At 34.7% G+C, this 15,739-nt stretch overlaps 1 protein-coding gene across 4 annotated transcripts in view; it reads right to left on the reverse strand.

The window, feature by feature from the left end:
- Positions 1–15,739, reverse strand: part of BBS9 (Bardet-Biedl syndrome 9) — a 280,340-nt gene that overhangs the window by 226,397 nt on the left and 38,204 nt on the right. For all 4 annotated transcript variants that reach the window (XM_064670331.1, XM_064670327.1, XM_064670315.1 and 1 more), the window contains exon 10: positions 2,502–2,683. In XM_064670331.1, coding sequence (XP_064526401.1) covers positions 2,502–2,683 — 182 coding nt within the window. The remainder of the gene's footprint in view (positions 1–2,501; positions 2,684–15,739) is intronic.

A 15,739-nucleotide genomic window follows, 5' to 3' on the forward strand; every position in this document is an offset into this window, starting at 1 on the left:
GAACTTTTATTTTTTAAGACTAAATGTATTGGAAAATGAAAAACCCAAACAGCAAATGTATAGTTTCTAAAGTAACAACCAGTAAAAACTTGATGCAAAGGGGAAATTAACGTACTAATTGAATAATTCAGAGCATGAGCACATTCAGAAAGCTGAAAGAATTTTGTTACACAGAAGGTCCTGAAAATGACCTAGAACTAGTAGACAGCATGCATCTCATTCTAACAAGAGGGTCTAGGGAAAAGATTTTGATGAAGACAGAAAATAAGTTTTCATTTCCTTGTGCTCAGAGAAAAATGCCTCTCTTTGCCACAAGGAAGAAAAGCAAAGGCAAAACACATTTCTCCAGTACCACCTACAAAAGAAGTTTAGGCCTGTTTCATACAGCCACGATTAAAAAGAACTGGTTCTCCCAACTACACATAGATCAGCCCAATCCATTCTTTTTCTATCCCTTCTAAATTATTTCTCTTCAGGTTGCTTCTTCAAGCAAACTATGATGCAACTTCTGTCATACTGACATTTTTCTATTAGAAGTAGGACTGAGATCACAAACAAAGTTTACATATAAGTACCAGCTTTTTGTTACTACTAAACTGAGCCAAAACACGTATGTTTAATCACTTATGTCATCCAGGCTGATGCAAGTAATATTAGATTTAAGTTAGTAAAACAGTTAAGATTTTAAAATATTTCATCAGTTTATAATGTAAATCCTTATACTTCAAAATGTATAAAACAGCTTAAGTTCAACAGTTTAATGGTCAGCACTGGACAGAAATACAAGACATTTATGGAAATAAGTACTCTAAGGGTTTTTTTAATATGATGACCTAATTCTAAATACCTTCCACGTTTGAAAGTCAAAATGAAACAAAGAAAAATTATTTCCATATAAGGTTAGATATTTTCAAAACAACACAAGCTCTTACTGCACAAGCATGAATTCGAAAGACAAAAAAGTTAACAGCTCATTTTAAAGGTCATGTTCAGGAGTAACTTAATGGCAATCAAGGTTCAAGCTAAAGTTTTCAGAAAAAAGCCAAAATGTGAAAAGCCCAAAACATCCAAAACTGACTGGCATTCATCATAAGTAAAATGTTTTGTTGTAAAAAAAGGTTCTCTCACAAGTTTTACATCCAGTTAAAGCCAAACACATAATTAGAGCATCTCTCCACAATGGAAAGAGCATTTATAAAAACTCATGTGAAAACAGCACTTAGATCAGATTGGACATACTGAGGAAGAAAATTAAGAGGAAGAGAGAATGGTAAAAAGATCAATAATATTCAAAGTAAACTTGTCAATCATACTGTGACAGTTATTACAATATTTAAAAAGGATAGTTACAGTTCCTTTCTCTCTCTCGATCTTCCCCATAATACGTTAAAACTAACAAGTGAAAGTTGATTCACTTCCTTCATGCTTTTCTTTCCTTTGATTATGATAGCCAGAAAAAATTGTCTGATACTTATAAAGAAGAACTGTGGTAAAAATCAGTGGAATTTATCCATATCTATATGCTTATATAAAACATTTCTGGATGTGGAAAATTAAAAACCGGATATTGGTCTATCACAATAATGGATGAAGTTATATGTAATTACAAAACATAGAAATCTTAGAGTCATAGAATCAAATTTGTGACTGCAGATAAATAATTTCTTATTTTCTAGGAATTTCAACTGTGAGCTTTTTCACTCTTTTTCACATAGAAAGCAATGACTATTTCTTTTATGCATTTTAAGAAGATGTTCACTATCATCAGGAAAATTTGTTCTTTCTATTTGTCTAAGATTTTTCCATAGTTTCCTGTAAAATCACATGCTTCCAATTCACTGTGCAAGTCTCACATACACAGTTTAAAAACCCATGCTTCATGTTTATGAAAACACAAGCTTCGAAGCTCTGTAGAAATTATGTGTCCTTACTTCAATAAAATCAATGAAAGTTATGAGCAATGTATGTCAATTCCAAAATTTATTATGATCAGTTATTTGGGTATTGATATCTCTCACTATGTTCTTCAAATACGCTTTTGAAAGAAATTATAGAAACAGAAAAGTTCCTTTAACAAAAGTAATTCTTTGTTAATTTCATGACTTAAAAAGCCATTTGTAATAATAAAACAGAATCTGGCAATACTTTTGCTCTCTCTGAACCCTAATTATATCAGGCTGTTGAAATTCTTCAAGTTTTCTTGCCTTTGGGTAGTCAGTTTTTTCTCTGAACCCTTGCACTACTGAGAATTACCTGCAACCTGAAGTAAACTTCTCAAAAGTTCCAACAGGCATTATGAAAATACAAAGAAAAACCCTGCATTCAAGAGCCTTACAGTCTAGGATTTTGGGTGCATGCTTTTCTATTAAAAGCTCAACTTCATTAAATATTAAATTTCCTACAGAAATGTAATTATGGTTAAAGTCTGAATATTTTAAAGTGCTAAAAGGAAAGTTAGGTGGATAAAAGCACATAAAAATACAGAAAAGGAAAAAGTATACCTTGCGTTTTTGTGGCCTCCCTGATGATTTTTTGAAGCTCTTTCATTTCAGCATTCATTTCTTCATAGTTTATTTCCCTAGCATCAACCTTAGGAGCCTGGAAGATTGAAGGATCGGTTCCAAGGTATGAACACTGAAGATGCCCATCATCAGTCAGAGTGACTATAACACCCTTCAAGTCTCTGCACAAAAAAAAAAAAGGCTCACTAAGAAATTGGGAAGAATCACAGAAGTAACATCGAAAATATGCTGCTTCTACTGTGCCATCTACAAATACTTTCTCTTTGAATCATAGAATCGATTGGGTTGGAAAAGACCTCCGAGATCATCAAGTCCAACCCTTAGTCCAAATCCAGTCCATTTACTAGATCCTGTTTTTAACAATATCCCTTGACCAAAAGAAAATAATATTTATTCTTCAATTCAGATGTTTTCATTAACACTACTCCCACTTGCTGCAATCACACCTAAGAACAAATTTGTGTTAGACGGCTAAAACACCTCAGAATCTTTGTAATCAGGAGAGGTAGCAGAAAGAATCAGAACAAACAAGCTGAATAGATAGTTGTCACCTATGTGGGAAAAGGACTTTGCTGAGTGGAACACCCAGTAAAGGAAGGGAAGGGAAAGGATGTGTTACAAGAAATCAGGAACGGATGGAAGATGCTCACAGTGAAGACAGAAGCAGGGCTTTGATGGTATCAATAGCTCCCTTAAACAATTCTTTGGCTGCTACTGCAGCTACTGTGCTGGCTTCAAACGCTGGCTGGCTGTTCTCTGCAGTATCTTTCAGAAAGGAAACCACATGGATCCAGAACATTCTCCTTACACTCCTCTGAATCAATACAAATGAGTGTTTTATTAGCTACACTATAGTCTCTTTTCTCTCAAGGGAACAGTACTTCATTGCTCCTACAAAAATCTCACTCATTTTGTTTATCTGCTCTGTACAGTGCAAATGCAAGATTTAGGAAAGTATTTAACAACCTATGAGACAATAGGGAGTACTGCCAATGTTTTCCTTACATTGACAGTTATTCCTAAACGGAAGACAAACTGACAGGAAAGAAAAACTAGCTCAGATGCTAACAGCAAAAGTTAGGAGAAAGCTAACTTTCAATTTATTTTTTAAAATGCTTATTTGTAATTAAATTAAAAGCCTGTAATAATTTTCATAATCACAAAATAACACATTTATGCCGGTAATTTTCTCTTATTCTATATGTAGAACATCTTACAGCAGAAACTGCCTTTGTTTTATATGGCAGTTGTATTTGAGCCAAAGATAGATCAAATTTAATTCTTAGATATAAAAAGTGATTTGGATAAGAAAGCCTAATTCAGTATCCCACTAATTAAACCCCTGCAAAAATACTGCATTTATATAAGCGTTCAAGCTATAATTTATACAGAATAAACAAAAATTCTTTTAACTGACACTTGTAAGATACTTTCAAGTGCCTCCTCTAGATCAAATATACGTAGAACAAAAGCCAGGTAGCTATATAAAAGAAATAGAATTCTCTGGTTTCCTACTCTGTCTTGTAGCATGGCTCCAGAACACCCAGATAGGAAACCTCATTCCAAAATTTGCATGTTAATAGTTATTACAAAAGCAAACAGGTGACACAGATTCATTTTGACAACTGGTGGTCCAATTAGACTGTCCAAAATGCCTATTTATAGTATGCTAAGGCCACAATCCCAGTGGTGGTTTCACAACTGCAGCCAAATAACCTGGAAAAAATACGCTGCAACTGAGATCATCTGAACTCTGTACAGTTACATTATAACTGCATACAGGAATGAAGACCCCACTGGGCACTATACAAATTAGTTGCTGTAGATAAACTTGAGTTTTCTTTTTCTACAGAAAGTAATTTTTACTTAGTGAAAGAAAAAAATAAATCTCCTTGTTGAATTATGAGTGTATGGACAACAGGTAACCCCAGTTAGCTCTTTGCTAAAGGTGAAACATGCAAATCTGAACTGCCTTCTCAAACAGAAGGCACCTAAAAGGGCTCAAACACACTGTTTCCCTTATCTACTATATAAGCTCATCTTAAACAGAAAAAATCTTTTCTTTTGGGACTACTTATGGCCACAGAAAAGCTTCCAGCTACCACTGCAACTTTTAACGTGTATTAGCATTCCCTGCAAAACTGTAATAGGAAGCTGGTTTTGTAAGCACATAAGGCTGAGATGCCACGACTCCCCTAAAAATACTTTAAGAAAAGAAAGTAGAAGACTTAACACTGATTTTCAACTTCCATATCCAGTACTTGGGTTAGCAGCCATTCTGTAAACGCCATGGCCTATTTGCAACCATTAAGCTTGGGGCTTGCATCCCGAAGGGGCTTTCTGACAAATTGTAAACTCTCAAGAGGAACTGGAACTAAACATGAGTCCTAGTTTCTCTGACTATTTGAATATTTGTTGTCAACTATAGCTGGCTTCCTTGCTCAGGACTGGGTCTGTTGTTGAAATTACACTCATCCTAGTTTTCTTATGTCCAAAAAGCTCTGTACAACACACATCTGTGCAACACAGAATTCTGGATGGCACATGAAACAAATACGTTGGGCTAGCCCTGAGTTCTGTATATGAACAATGCTAGGGGACAGACTACTGTGAATACTTGAACCACAACACAGTCTTAGGAAAGTATGCAAATTACATCTAATGTATAGGACTTTGTTAATGCCTGCCAAATGTTTGCAAGGAGATTTGCCAGATTGGTCATGGTTGCAGCAAAGTCTTTAAAAATTGGGTATTGTTGAGGAAGATGCTACCATGCTACCAAAGACACTGCCCCACACTTTGCTATTAAGTCAGAGCAAATAATAACTTTTTCTTTTTTTTGAAAAAAAAAAAGGGGGACAACAAGAGAAACTGCATCATGAGGTTGTTCCACAGCTGAAGAAAGAAAACTGACATCTGAAAACCAGACAATTTCTAAAATTCTCCAGCAATGGCTTTGGACCATCTTAAAATTTCTTTCTTGAGGTTTTGCATCTGTTAATCTAATAAGGAAAGATCTATGAGGACATCCGAGTGTAAATCATAAGGGCATGAAGAAATATAGCTACACTGTTAGCAATAAATCTTTGATGATATACTACTAAGGTATAATCCATTCAAAAGTGGTTTGTAAATACAGGCCTTCCTATGTACCTTTAAGCTGGCAGTCATCTGCAGCTACTCAGTCTATCATATGAGATCAACTTAAATCAATGAGGTGATTTACCAATATAAAATATGCTTTCCTTAACTTCTGAGTTTATGTCAGCATTACAGAATGCACATTCAGAAACTCCACCTTAAAATAAACTCATTTCAACCAACTTTCCCATTAGTCATGACACCCTTGAGGTCTGCACTATCTCAGAGACAAAAGCATTGGTTTAAGAAAACAGTGTTACAAATCACACTTTTCCTTTGCTTCGGTTACTCTTCTGCAGGGTCTCAAGAAGATTGTTCAATATGAAACATACAGAAATATAAAAAAGCCTTTTTCAGTAATCTTTCCTTGTTAAAAGCCGTACATGAATTTGTACATCAATAGAAACAATAAGAAAAATATGGGTAACCAGTTATAACATATTTTTTATAATATATTAACTTCTCCGTTGGAATGTTTGTCAGCCATTCAAGACTGCTTTATTTTCTCAGTCTTTTATAACAGTTGTTAAAGGCAGCAGGAGGAGGGGAAGCATTTTTAGCAGTTTTATAGTAGTTTCCCCACAGCTACTGCACTCCCACAATATCCCTGCAAATACCATTACTTCATTTTGCACACAATCTGGAATTTCAATTACTTGTTAAATTTCTTTTATTGTAAACTATTTCTTTTACTATGTATCACACAATAGTCAAAGTAATAGCAAATCTAAGGGGACACTTTAATAGTGAGGAACTCAAAAGTATAAAACAAATTATTCCATATCTAAAATAACTGCACAGTACAAAGCAACTCCTGCACACATATGGTAATAATTTGTAAAACTATTTTTTATTGGATTTTGGGTAATAATAATTGCATATGTTTTTTGTAGGTCTTCTCTTACTAAACAAATTGCTCACAATATAATTCTTGAAGAAATTAAAATGCTTTGCATGTTTCCAGTTATATAATGCCAAACTGATGGCTCACACAATTGACTTAGAATCTGTAATTCTGAATTCTACTTGAATGATACAAGCTAAGCCTTCGTCAGCTCTTAGGACAAGGTATGGTTATTGACACTATTTACAACTTCAATTATTTATATTTATAATAGCTTATAAAACTTCAATTTCAGAAGTAGTCTTAATTGATATTACTCATATGAACCATTTTAGAAAACAAGATTCTCTGCAATACTACTTTCTGTTCCTTATTGATAATATATTATTTAAAAACTACTAAATTAGGAAAGTAATTTCATCATCATGCCCAAGCATTTTGAACCATTTTTCTCCTCATTTTATCACCATTTGATGCAATTATATGCAAGTGAATATCTCAATAGCACTTTTTAGTTTAGTGCTTTTGAAAACCAAAGTTGTTCCAAGTTCCATTTCAATGTCATTTTAAGCTGCAACTGTGTGAAACATTTGATAAAATGCTGAAGGAAGATCAGACTAGGAGTAATAAACTGTAAGAATTTTCTAACATGAACTAATGGATTAAACACACACTCCAAAATCTAAAGTACACCCACAGCTAAATATTCAAAGTACATCCAGTGTGACCCAATGTCAGCTACTATTGATTTGTAATTGGTTCTCTGTACCTGTGGAACACCCTCAGGCTCCCTTGAAATGCGTTCCTGTGTAAAAAAATCTTGGTTCAACTTACCTCACAAGCAATGCTTTATGTGTAAGACTTCCCCATTCTGCTATTACACATGAAAACAGATAATTTAATTGCTCTCAAAGAGTCTATTTATATTATGTATTTAACATGCTTTGCACTCTCTGCACACAAGCATATAATATAAATATAGTGTTCAAAGAATAATATATAATTATGTTGAATATCATTAAGCGGTAAATAATTTGTGCTGTAGCTTTACAGAAAAACATTCTTCATCTTTCCCTTTCACTTGATATTTTAGGATTACTGACACAAATCTAGTTAAAGAAAATATCAAGTACATGTAAGAAGAACAAGGAAATTAAGCATAATTTCATCTTGATAACCAGTGGAAAAGCATATAAAAATAGAATCTATGACTAGAACAAGTCAACCATCCTCTCTTACAAACACTTAGATGCAGAGACTCAGAACTGAGTAAAACCTGAATTTTGATAGAGTGTTACCATTTTAAATGCCTGAAGAATTCTTCACGTTTCAGATCCTATACAGGTACTTTTGCTCTCCTCTTGCAAGTGAAGACATCTTCACCAGCAACTTTACATAGTGACACCACACAGCAAAACAGCAAACTAGTTAGCACCTTACTGCAGGACAAATTCAGGCAAGTCTTTAGCTTGGGTAGCTCTCCTTGTGTAGAATCTCTTTGAAAGACATTCTTTGCCTAAAAGGCCAAATGACATCTAGCAACCAAATAAGAAGGAGCATCTTCCACCAAACGAAACAAAACAAAAAATAAAAAATAAAAATTAAATTACAAAAAAGGAAATTGTTTTTACTTCTACTGCCAAGATCAAACCAAACACTACCCACAAGAGTTTGGGTCAGAGGTCTTTTATGCCAGATCACTACCGCCACCTGCAGGCTTGCAAGGGAGGGGAAGCCAGGCAGCAGAGCTTTCCCACAGGTGAGCCCTGAAGGCTACCACGTCACACTAAATGAAGCAGGTGTTGGGATTTTTAACAGGGTTAGTACAATAGCTTGACAGTTTAAACGTAGGGGAATCTTAACAAGTTAGCATTTAACAATGCATGAAGTGGGACAGACTTCTACGCACAACGTAACCTTGGCTCCTCCAGGCAGGGAACACCCACACAACACTAGAACAGGCAGGCTAGACACGCAATTTAAGCTCATGATACGACTTACATGTAAAAGGAACTTTTATCTGAAGGATTAACAAATTTGGTTTCTTGTCGTTTTCAATATAAAATCAAAATTGTTTCAAGAGCAGTGAAGGTTTGATTTAAAAATTAAAATAGACAGTTATACAAAATGCAGCATTTAATTAAAATTAGTATTTGTCACAAAGTAGAATAAAAACAGAATATTCAGAGTGATGACACAGGCCTCCAGAAATACATCATGTTGCTTAAAGCAAAAAACTGTAAAGCATACTGAAGTATAACATATTCAAGGAAAAGTTCGTAACTTCCACATTGCATTTCTTATTGTCACAGTTTCATATCTAAGACATTTAATGGCACTATCTGAATTGAAAATGAATGTGAGGACTGATAAGAAAATATGATTACTTTAAATAAGAGTGCAGCCTCTATGTTAGAGCTCCAAATGATAAGAAACAAGAGAAATTACATTGTGATTTCATTTGTGACAGTACCAGTGTTAGAAACAAGAAAGAAAGTAAGACCAACTGTGACACACATAAAACATCCCCATGCTTTATTCATTCTTAAAGCATATTTCTGCATTTGCACTTCCTTCACCTGAAGTCTAAAGTCTGTTTCCTGGCCAAACTCCATCACTGGCAGATGTGTATATAGCAGCTTCCAAAGGCTCAAAGCCTATCCTAACAGCTACAGCATTGTCAATATAAGATATGGAAGGCCTCAAAAGTTTATTCTTCATCTAAACCTTCTCTTCTCCTACTCCAAGATAGTGGTTAGAGTCCATGTCACTTCAGGCAAGCTGAAGAAGCCCCCTAGCATCTCTGCTTCCAAAATAAAGACATGCTATACTGATAAAATCTACACTCTAGTAAATTTATCATTTTACATAAAGCTTATTTTTAACTGTTGGCTTTATACAAGATAGTATTAGACAGTACACATGGAAACTTAGACTAAACAAATATTACAAAGAGGTTAACAGGAATAACCATGATGTGTCTTACCACACATTTATTCTGAAAGGTTTGAAGAATTATATAACTTTCAAAACACTCAAAAAACTTTCTCCTCACAGTTGCCTGCATGCTTCAAAATTCACCAGAGTTTCAGTAAGGAAAAAGTATGTACACTTTCCTTTTTAACAACACTTATCACTGTCCCCTCACCTTGTCTCGCAAAGAGCAAAGCTGCTTTTTCAAAGCATCTCTAGCACTTTGTACTGCTAGGTGGCTCTCGGCTCCATAGCTTAACATAAATGTCCTATGTGCTGGTCCTTGTATGAAAAAATGTCTTTCATGTTAATAGCATAATAATCAAGACCTTTAAAATCAACAGCCTGAGACTCTTCGTAAAACTGCTTTTGAAACAAGATGTCCATGGGTAGGGCAAGTGTCACAATACATCCATAAACTCCAGCCTACTGCTCAGTAACCAGCTCCAAGACTGTGAGTTCAGAATCTGATACAGTTAAATTCTACTCTGTAACAACATGAACTGTCACAGAGAAATTGTGGGTTAGCCAAAAAAACACATGCTATTTGTTTAAAAGCAAGGATATGACTTTAAATACTAAAGGGAGAGTTACCTTCTTATTCTTGAGAATTTCCATTTTTAAAGCTTTCTCTAGAACCGTGAAGGTAGGAATATTTTAAGAGTTATTCTAAAGTAAGTTGAAACCTTTACAAAACCATATGACTGTAAAAAGTAGGCTTTTTCAAAAAGCCAATAAGTGACATGCAATAAAATTAGAAGAACTGACAGTATGGGTATGTGCTTAATATCATACAGTAAATATCATTTGAAGCTAGCTTGCCAGAAAGCCCACAGCATATACTGGACATGGTATTTGGCACATCTATGTCTTTGCAGGATCAGAATCCTACTAAGGTAAAAGAAATACAATCACATTCATATTTTGTGGCTAAGCTACACACATCAAATTTATCTCCTCAAAAGACCTTTAAAGAGGGTAATATTTTGTACTGTCATTTCTTGAGAATCCAGTGGCAAATTAGTGACAAAAAACATTTTTCTTCCTTACAAACATTTCTTTAAAATGAAATTATGTTTAAGTAGAAAGATTCTAGAATTCTCTCCATTTCTTCTCAGATCAAGCAACATTCTTACAGAACACTCAAATAAAAATTTATATATATACATGTATAGAGCTGAACAGTTCATATTGTGCGTCATAACTGGCATTGCTTCTATTACAGTACTACTATACAGAAAGGGAAAATCTTTCAACAAACTATAAAGTTTGATTCCTGCAGTTTTCTTTCCATAAAACTATGTAATAAGTGCTAAGTTTTGCTGGTTTTATATGTAAGTTTTCCCATTTTTATATGGTGATTCTTTAAGAGTTGTGGTAGCTGTGGTGACGTCAGTTATAATAAGGAATAACAGACGGGATGGAATGAAGAACGAAGTATTTTCAAGCATCTGGATAGCTAAAAAATTCAATGAGAGGGGTTTTATTTTGAATCCACTCACTATTACCCTATATGATCGCACTTTTACACCTTATATACTTAATTCAGCTACAATATTTCTTCATATTTTTTCCAGTTAAATTCAGTTCCTGTTGCCTTTCTACTGTTTGGAGAGCCCAGCTACACAAAGCACGTTCATCCAACCACCCAACGTACTATGATTCCACGCCAGAAAACTAAGTTTTAATTTCAAGTTCATATTTGGACCAAGCCAGTATTTTCTCACTTGCAAATAGATCGCAGATTTTAATTTTCTTTAAAAAATATTGGAAGCTAAAACTTCATAAAGCACATTTTCAACCAATGGCTATACACCAGAATTCTGAACTCCAATTTTTTGATTCACACACCTCATTTAAATTAAACTGATCAGTCTGTTGGACCACATATGAGTTCAAATCTGGGAATTAATCCATGTCAAAACAAAGAATTTAAAGCCTAGATTATGTTCTCTTCATTATGGAAACAGGTTGCTGAATCAGAGATTTTATATATAAATTTATTCAGATAAAGTGCCATGAAGTTACAAACATGTTAACTATGTCAGGCTCAAGCTATTACTCATACACACGGGTCTTGGTTCTATGAAATCAGTGAACAACACTCTGCAGGGACTTTATAACTTGTTAGACCAGGAAGTATACAGACCACACATTTCTTACCAATCATTCTAATATTATGAAATACTAATAAATCAGAAAATCCAAAGGGAGTATTGTATTAAACATTTTTCAAAAAGGCAAAAAAGTGAATCTCTCCATTTCCTCCAGTAACTGTAACATTTTTTACTGTTTGGTGTTGGGGTAAAGATGGGATTGGTTTTAAATGCAATAAACACAACTAATGCCTCTTTCAGTAGTGTGTTCCCCTTCAAAATGGCAACTGATAGGCAATTCTGAAGTGCAGCAGTATATGTAATTTGGCTTATGCTTAAAGTGTGCCAGAGGTGGTGTAGGGACAATCTCTACTTTCCTGAGTCACCAGAGCAATACTTCTCAGTCTTGCAGTTAAGCTGCAGACTAATGGGGGAGAGTACTGCAGCATACAGTAAGCTACTAGGTCATAAAAACCACACAACCCTTCCTCACATATTCTTTTAAACGCAGGGTTAAAGCAGTGGGAATTTTTCTGCAGGCATTCATTGGTCTTCATATGGTCCTCAAATAGGCAAGGCCAACAATAACACTGACACTTCAAAGGTGGCACATCAGATTGTCAAGACAAAAAACCTTCCCACTTTGATCTGTAACTATCTTTAAGTGGTCACCTCTGGTTATAAAGAATGAACGTACAAGCCTGCAGTAGAACATGGCAAAACAGAAAAGTCAGATAGGTAGCACAAAATCACTACTTCGAGCAAAATAGGCTAGAAATTACTAAACAACACTGTACATATGTTTTTACACTACTCATCTGTTATGCAAGTTACACATGCTTTTATTAGAAAACATGCAAGAAAAAAAGAAAAGTGGCATCTAAATATAAAATTATCTTATTAATCAATAAATCCTTAATCAGATATGTAACAGCATAAGTCAAAACATGAACATCAATAGCCTATAGCTTGCTAGGTTTAATTGATGGCTGATAAATGGGCAGTCATAATGGGCTGATCATACTTGGAGAAGCAACAACAAAAAATTATCCCAGTAGATTTCAAACACTATAGCTAGTTGTAGTGCTAGCAATTCACATAAAGAAACTGCTTTTTGACAGCAAATTGAGCAAAGTAGAATCAGTGCTAAAGATGTGGAACCCTGTGATATATTTATGGGATAATTCCTCAGTATAAACCTAGCCAGACTAGGCAGATTCAAAGTTCATAAAGAGTTGAAGTGTGGACAAAGCTTACTAGGTAGCCCTACTTGTCATTTGAACATATAAAGTCTACTTTATTTCCTGGATTTTCAACACTTACTTTTGTTTAAAAAAGAAAATAACTTTTCCCCATCTCAAATAATGAAACCTAGCTTAACTCAAGCTAAAAAGTTGAGTCCTGGTAACTTAATATTTTATGAAACTCAGAAATTCTTATTCTTTTAAGGTAATAAATTACTTCTGCACAAAAAACCTTTCCAGACTTCTTTATATTTCCTCTTCAGAAAACATGCTCTTCCATTACCAAGTAAAATGATATTTACCTGTCAAATAAATGAAAGTGAAAGCAAATATTTTAGCTACTTTCACCAACTTGTCTATACCTGTCAACCCCTTGTAATAAAAGTAACTTCACATTTTACAAGGCATATGCATCATTTTCTGGGTTATTTGCTTCAAGAATCTTTCTTCCATGAAGAAAAGTCCTTCTTCTCACAGACATAATGGTACTATAGTGGTTACTATATTCTGATTCCCAGATGTAGCTCCTAAAAACAAGAGGTAACACATATGCAAGGCATCCAATTACTTATAGACAAGCACTACAAGTGGCTCTAAAGTTTTATCTTTTTAGGTATTACTAATCAAATTCCAATGTGGCTGAAGGGGAAAATATCCTTCATTTATTTAAACATTAAGTTCACTGATAAACTGGTGCCTAAAGTAGTAAGAGTCCCCAATAGAATAGAGAGGGAAGAAGTATCTTTCCCACAACATGTCCCCTAAACCCCGGGGTTGGCTTCCTGTTAGAACTGTGCCTACTTCCAACACTTTTTTGCCATGCAGATATCACCAGACTTAATTTCTTGGTGGACAGTCAAAAGCACAAAGAACCAAAATCAGAGACATCATGAAACACTGAGTTGAAAAGAAGGGGTATTTGAGGAAGTTTGCAGTCTGTTTCACTTTAAAAGAAAAAAAGGCACACTACCTTTTAGCCTTTACAGGATTATCAGATATAACCTGAAGACTGTGTAAAAAAAAACTAAGTAGTAAAATGGAGAGTAGTGAACTTTTAAAATATTCAGAAGGGGGAAAAAAGGCCCTGATTTAAAGGCCTCAGGCTTTCCTATTGCAAAAACAGCTTTGTGACTTGGAAGTGACCAAAACAGAAATCCCTTTCCTGAGACTACATCCAAGCTATAACACTCTATCTATGTGTTTTAACTCAACCCACACTGGCATTTCATATTGTGACAGAAAACATCCCAGAGGCTTGCAACACAGCCTATTTTGCTTCAGACTGAATGCACCTGATGTTCTAGTTTCAGGCCAAGCAGGACAGAGTAAAACTTGGTGCAATCAATCAGCCGTTAAAAGATGGTACGATGGTACTCTTAGCAACAGCTTTGCCAAGTGAGTTAGTGTCAAATAAATAGAAAAGTAGTTGTCTAAGTATTTTAATCTACTCCAAGGACCTCTTATGGTCATGCATATGGAGACAGGATAATTCAGACAGAAAAACAAATATGACTCTTCTAGAAGTGATTTTCTACCACTTTATGAACAAGTTATGTCAGATGACTCTGACACACATAATCCACCTTTTGGTTGAGGAGTTATTAGGTCACTTGACTTTACAGGATTAAATCCCTGCCAGCAGGAAAAAAAGACGTTGATATGAGGTGCTCCAGCTAATAGGAACTTTGTGTAGGAACAACAATGCTATGAGTTTGCTCCCCACACAATTACCTGAATTATAAGGAAGGGAGGGAGGGAGTCAGAGAGAAATCTGTCACATCTCAAGAAGCATCGGTGACAAATTCATAGAATTTATAACCTATAAGCATAAGAGATATCGCTCATGAAACTTCCTTTGCAAAGGAGATGTGAAGGTATAAAGAAGGCCTTAGAAAAGAGGTCTTTGATGAAACAGAAAAATGAAAACTAAAAGGCAAGAAAAAAGGAAATGGACTTTGAAGTCAACACTAAGAAGATATTTATGTAATTATCATGGATACCAAGCAAATATTGATGCTCACAACTACCATTTTAACACTGAAATTTTGAGCAGAGTAGGAATTCTTGTAATTCCTTTGTGTAACTTCCCAGATTTCAGCTGTTCCAACTGCAGTGTATGGACTGTTTCTATTCAAACCATTCTAGAAAGGATTTGGGCGGGGGAGTTGTTTGGGGTTTTTTAATCAACTCAGGCAGAACATCTAAACCATTTTCTTCAAGAGTTTCAGCTTCAGAAAGAATGCTTTCTCACAGCCATAACTTGAAGGATAACAAGGCAGGACATGCAAAAATATAACTGTTTAAGCAGGCTTATCCATGGGGAGATAAATTTGTGCTGAGACACAGACCTAAGCAGTTTAAATTAACTGAAATTGTCAGTGTATGTGGTTATACTTCCGAAGCAATACAGGCAGTGTTAGGCATGTAGGAGTCCCCCTGACATTAAAAGTATGTCAGAAAAAATAACTAATACACATTAACAGAACCAGAATATAAACTTCCAACAAAATAAGGGACAAATCTCTATAACAACAGTTAGAACTAAACTTCCAGTTCAGTGATTAATTAAAGAGATATTCAGGTAAAACCCAGAATAAAACAAACAAATTTTTGCCTGTAGTTCAAGTTTCTGATCACAAGTTTTTATATGAAATTTTCAATTTCCTGACAGAGAACATTCAGGTTTTCACAGAAGGCAAAAAAGTGTAGTTCAACAGCTTAAAAATACATAATTTTTATGGTTCATTGGCACCTTACTAAAACTGTTGTAAGTAACCACTTCTCTTTGATTCTATTTTTCCTTGCATGTTTCTGAAAAAGTGATGGAAATCAAGCAGTTTATACAGGAATTTAATACCGAATGTTGTAGTATATTATTATCCTTATTTACATACTGGTATTGCAATAGGGGAATACCAT

This window comes from Pseudopipra pipra, chromosome 1 (genome assembly GCF_036250125.1).
Source record: "Pseudopipra pipra isolate bDixPip1 chromosome 1, bDixPip1.hap1, whole genome shotgun sequence".
In the NCBI taxonomy this organism is placed as follows: domain Eukaryota; kingdom Metazoa; phylum Chordata; class Aves; order Passeriformes; family Pipridae; genus Pseudopipra; species Pseudopipra pipra.